This window comes from Chionomys nivalis, chromosome 4, assembly GCF_950005125.1.
Source record: "Chionomys nivalis chromosome 4, mChiNiv1.1, whole genome shotgun sequence".
Taxonomy (NCBI): Eukaryota; Metazoa; Chordata; class Mammalia; order Rodentia; family Cricetidae; genus Chionomys; species Chionomys nivalis.
In genome coordinates, this window is record NC_080089.1 from 35,345,063 (window position 1) to 35,350,333 (window position 5,271).

Here is a 5,271-nt window from a genome sequence, read left to right on the forward strand (position 1 = left end):
AGTAAAAAGCTGCCAGACCATGATAGACTGTGACCTCTGATCAGTGAGGCCTTCCAGCAAAGTTACCCATCCTTATGGTGCTGGGTAAGCACAGTTTTATTTTGTCTATGAACCTGATTGGGAGGTTTTTGGAAATCACACATGGTCTCTGTGTAATTTTGACATCATCAGTGGTGCCTTAAGTTTCCTGACTCCATCAGTGGGACAGGGAAACCAGACCCAGAACAAAAGCCTCTTTTCCTATCCTGCTTTCCTTCCTTGGCACTATGGTTTTTCTTGTCTTCCTATCTGACACCCAGGAAGATTACTGCAGTCTGCATGGAAGATGCACCCCTATCTGCAATTTGGGATGCAATAATTTTTTGAGCACTTAAATGTATACCTAGACATATATCCCATTCACAAAGTGTCAGGGAATTTAAAATCTAAATGAAGTTTAGTTCATGATTTTAGAGTTTTTCATCATGTTGGAGAGGATGTAGAGGACCAGAGCTATTCACATCATGGTGTACAGGCCACATAGCTGAGCAGAGTAGGGAGGGACCAGGACAGGATACACCCTCCAAGCCCATGGTCCTTGCTTTCCCTAATTCAACCTGTAACGTTAGTAATTTGTCCAATATTTGAATGTATTCATGGTTTAAATAGTTTAAATAGGTCAGAGACGTCATATCATAACCATGTCTAGAATTGTGACAGACACACCTCAAACAGTGTTTGAGGAATCTCTTAAGAAGTTAACAGTTTCCTTCTATGTGGGGAGTCATAGCCTAGTGTGTGTAGCTCCCTCTGGACTCCTCAACCACCCAGTTAAAGATTCCTTTGATACCACAACTATTCATCCCCATTTGAAAGTTAGTGAAATAAATATGCAGACAAGAATCCAGAAGTGGTTGAATCAGAGCCCAGGGGTGTGGAAGTGAGCAGGCATAGTAAAACACGTATGATCTGTGCTTCCCCCAGGCTATCTGCTCAGGCCACTGGCTTGGGATCCCATTGGCTTCTCTTCTAGCCTGAGCTCATATATAAGCATGCACTGTTGAGGCTGAGCCTTGAGTGCCCTCTCCGGTTCTCTGCTGCTCTCTTATCCTGGGATCCCACTGCCATGGGGAAGCACTTCCTGCTGCTCCTGCTGGGCCTCTCCCTAGTGGTGGGCTTCCTGCAAGGTGAGATCCTGGCAGATGGAAGGGGTCATTGCTGGTGGACAGACATCCGTGGAAGGGCATTGGGTTGGGGAGGTCAGAAATAAGATGTAAGACCTGACTATTTTTATACATGTACCCCACAGCCTTCATCTGTATTTCCTCTGATCTTCATCCTTTCCTCCCTCTGTTGTACACAGTATGGGCTTCTCCTATTCCTCCTCCTCTTTGTCGTGCCTCTGCTCCTGTTGTCCTTTCTCCTGGTCCTTTAGTTTACCTCCTTGTTCTTTTTTTTGATACAGGGTTTCTTTGAAGCTTTGGAGTCTGTCCTGGAACTAGCTCTTGTAGAATAGGCTGTCCTCATACTCACAGAGATCTGCCTGTCTCTGCCTCCCGAGTGCTGGTATTAAAGGCGTGCACCACCACCGCCCAGCTTCACCTCCTTGTTCTTAACAAGCAAACATTCTCAATTCCTCCAGCTTACCTGTGTATAGGCCTAAATTTATATTGAAAATGATGCAAGTAAGGACCTTGACAGGATAAAGATAACAAAATGATGGGAAGACTTGTCTGGTCATAGGTGGTAAACTCAAGCTCCCTACATCAAAGCTTTGAACTTCTTCCTCATAGCCCAGTCCTTTCACGGTGTGTGAACTGGGGAAACTTGGCTTTTCTCAAATCCTTCCTAGGGTCCAAGGTCATGGGCTACACTCTAGAGGTCAGCTCTGTGTATATCCATCTCTTTCATTGCCATTGTTTTTTCTTCATTGATGATATCTACAGGCTCAGCTCTTGTCCAGCGCTTGGCAGGGTATTCTGAATGAACCTCTTATATTTGATTTTGCCTTTTCAGCTCTGACATGCTTGCGGTGTGACTTACTAAACTCTGATGGAGAGTGTGAGAAAGGAAATAGCACGTGTGAGGCGAAAGATGACCAGGAATGTGGCATGATGGTAGTGTCTAAAGGTATGTCAAGAATGGAAGATCTTGTGTGACCACGTTTGCTGCTCAGGCATGAATCAGCCCTATTTACATTCCTGGGGACTGTAAGCAGAGACTGTGGAAGGCTGTGTTTCTGGGTAAATTTAGGAGAAGGAGCCTTTCTATTGGGCACTGGTTGCCTACCATTCTATGCCAGATGGAGAATCTTTTTTTTGGGGGGGGGGGTTGGTGGACTCTGCATGGTCTTTATAGCTTTCTAGAAAACATATTCAGGGATGTGAGGAATTGAACTGAAAAATTCCTGTCAGTAATTTGGGAATGGGAGGCATGCCTGCAAGCCAGATTACAGATTGATAGAAGATAACTATATCACCTCAGTGTTGGCTGGCATACTTTTTACCAGGAAGCCTGATCCTCCTCATTTTCTGAGACTCTGATTTTACAAATATTTAGGACTAATGATTGTTATTTTTCTTTTACAGGTCATGATATCCTGTTTGGGCAGCAGGATTGCTCTTCTAATTGCTTAAATAAGACTTTCACACATTATAACCTAACACTGGATTTTTCCTGTTGCCATAACCAATCTTTGTGTAATGAGTTTTAGAGGCTGGGCATTTCCTTGCCCAGTTCTGCTGCAGGTGAGTCCTTATTCCTTCCCTGTGCTCACAAGGCTCATGACCTTGAACCATCTATTCCCTGCACTGCCCACGCCCTGACACCTGCCTGGATCAGCATCAGCTGTTGATGGGTCAATAGTTCAGTTGGGAATACAGCAATGCTCTCTGCTCCCCATCTCCCAACTGCTTCTGCCTTTCAGATTCTTGTTTCCTTCCTTTTCTTCATCCATCCTTCCATCACTAACTGATATTTGCCAAACTTTCCCCTATTCATGTCACCTTTATTTTTATCAACAGTGGTTGAATATTAGTGAATGTCACAGAGCTCACATCACTTTGTGAACCTTCAGGCTAGTGGTACCTCTTCAGCCACAGTTCTAGCAGACATTACTTCCAGTATCTCACTGCATTCTTATTCACTGAATGGAAGACATATGCGATCTGATTTCTCACTGCTGTGACCTGAGTAAAACAATATAATGGAGCGATGATAAGTTTAGTTCATTATTTTAGAAATTTTCATCATGTTGGACAGGATGTATAGGACCAGAGCTATTCACATCATGCATGTAGGATTCATAGCTGAGCAGAGTAGGTAGGGACCAACCAGGACAGGATACATACTCCAAGCCCCCAGTCCTTGCTCTCTCCATTTCAGCCTGTAACTTTTTTATAATGTACCCAAAATTTGAATGTATTTATTGCTTCAATACATTAATTGGGTCAGAGACTTCATATCCTATCATGTCTAGAAATGTGACCGACACACCCAGAGCAGTGTTTGAGGAATCTTTTAGTTATCCTCGATACAGTCGGGTTCACAGTTAAGATTCACCATCACATGGGCTGCAGTCACGTCAGCTGCATAGCTTCCAAGTCTATTTTGTGTATGCATGGAAAGATGGCCCAGTTTAGCTTTATTCCTGGTACATTACATAAATTTGAGTTGGTATTGTTTGCATTTTATTTTTCTATTATTTCTAGCATATTGCATACTAACCTTAGAAAACACAGACAGTTTTGTCCAAGGAACTTGTCTAGTAATTCCATCCCATCCTGAATAGACACAGCTTGTTTACTTTTTCAGGCATATAATCCTAAGTTTAAAAAGCATTAATAAGTTATGTGTATTTATATGTGTTTACATAAGAATATTTATAAATTTAAAAATATTAAACATCATTATAATCTTGATTTTCAGTGCTGTCTACTGAATCCTGGCTCTGGAGCGTGAGAACAAGCATTCTACTTCTGACCTTGTCATGAAACCGACATCTTGGTCTTTCCATCATATACCTTACAAGTCCTTTGTATTCTAAATATATCTTACTGAATTATGTTGGATACTCTGTCATTCTTGTGTCCCTTTAAAAGTTTAATTTGTTAATTCTAAATAGTTGTCTAGATTGCTTTCAATTGAAGATACTTACATATATTTGTTTGTGTGTGTTTCAATGTCAACATGCCATGACATATATGTTGAGATTCAAGGTAAACCTGAGGAGTCAGTACTCTCCTTCCACCATGTTGGTTATGAGGGCTGAACTCAGTGGTCAGACTTAGTGGTCAATGCACTCACACTCTGTGTCATATTATCTTTCCTCAAGTTTAAAAGCATACAATTAGGGGACCAGTGGATAAAGTTATTTGTTACTAACCCTGATGACCTGACTTCAGTTCCTGGGACTCACATCATAGAAGGAGAAAGTGGGTTTATACAAGTTCTTCTCTGACCTCCACATGCTGACCATTGACACACACACACACAGAGAGAGAGAGAGAGAGAGAGAGAGAGAGAGAGAGAGAGAGAGAGAGAGAGAGAGAGAGAGGAGAGAGAGAGAGAGAGAGAGAGAGAGAGAGAGAGAGAGAGAGGGGAGAGAGAGAGAGAGAGCAAAATAGACAATCACACAATAAATGCAGTGAAAACTAATACAATTAGAGCATTATTTATTTATTTACTTATTTATCTCTTTCCACATTCCCTCCTCTACCCTACCCTTCCATTCTCATCCCCATTTAACCCTTTCTTCACCGTTGTTCTCTTTCAAACCTTGATACCACTGCATTCTAATTTTCTTCCCTTGAAGTTCCCCTCTCCCATGGCCCTTTATTAATTTCCTGATATTGTGAGTATTTCAAATGGAATTCACATGTTTGAAGAATCAGAGCTAAGACCAATAAATGAGAGAAATTAAATACCAAGGTAATAAAACTGCCAATCAACAAAAGGGTAACTGAAATGAATAGATAGTATGCAAAAAGAAGGAGGAGAAAGAAGAGAAAGGAAAGGAAGAAACACAAATGGCCAATAACCTATTTAAAAGTGTTCAAGACTAGGGAGCAGGGATCGTTCTCCCTAGGAACATAAAATAGGATAAACTGAATAAGCTAATGAAATGTTAGGACCAAACAAGGACGAGGAGGGAAGTGTTGGTTAGGGAAGGAATTCTGGGAGTGACAGCTAAAACTAAGGGTCATTTGAGGGGTCACATGGAAGCCTAATATAGCAGAAACTTACTATACTCTCTCTCTCTCTCTCTCTCTCTCTCTATATATATATATATAT

The 5,271-nt window shown here is 41.6% G+C and overlaps 1 protein-coding gene across 1 annotated transcript; it reads left to right on the plus strand.

The window, feature by feature from the left end:
• The first annotated feature begins 1,105 nt into the window (after positions 1-1,105).
• Positions 1,106-2,692, plus strand: LOC130872417 (prostate and testis expressed protein 14-like). The gene is made up of 3 exons (XM_057766270.1): positions 1,106-1,166; positions 1,996-2,109; positions 2,568-2,692. The coding sequence occupies exons 1-3, from the start codon at positions 1,106-1,108 to the stop codon at positions 2,690-2,692; spliced, it is 300 nt and encodes a 99-aa protein (XP_057622253.1).
• The last annotated feature ends 2,579 nt before the right edge of the window (positions 2,693-5,271 follow it).

Bases quoted from the DNA above. Each gene is read 5' to 3' on its own strand.
- LOC130872417 (XM_057766270.1), top strand. From the start codon at position 1,106: ATGGGGAAGCACTTCCTGCTGCTCCTGCTGGGCCTCTCCCTAGTGGTG. The intron at 1,167-1,995 runs GTGAGATCCTGG...TTGCCTTTTCAG, and splicing joins AGTGGTGGGCTTCCTGCAAG to CTCTGACATGCTTGCGGTGT. The intron at 2,110-2,567 runs GTATGTCAAGAA...TTTCTTTTACAG, and splicing joins CATGATGGTAGTGTCTAAAG to GTCATGATATCCTGTTTGGG.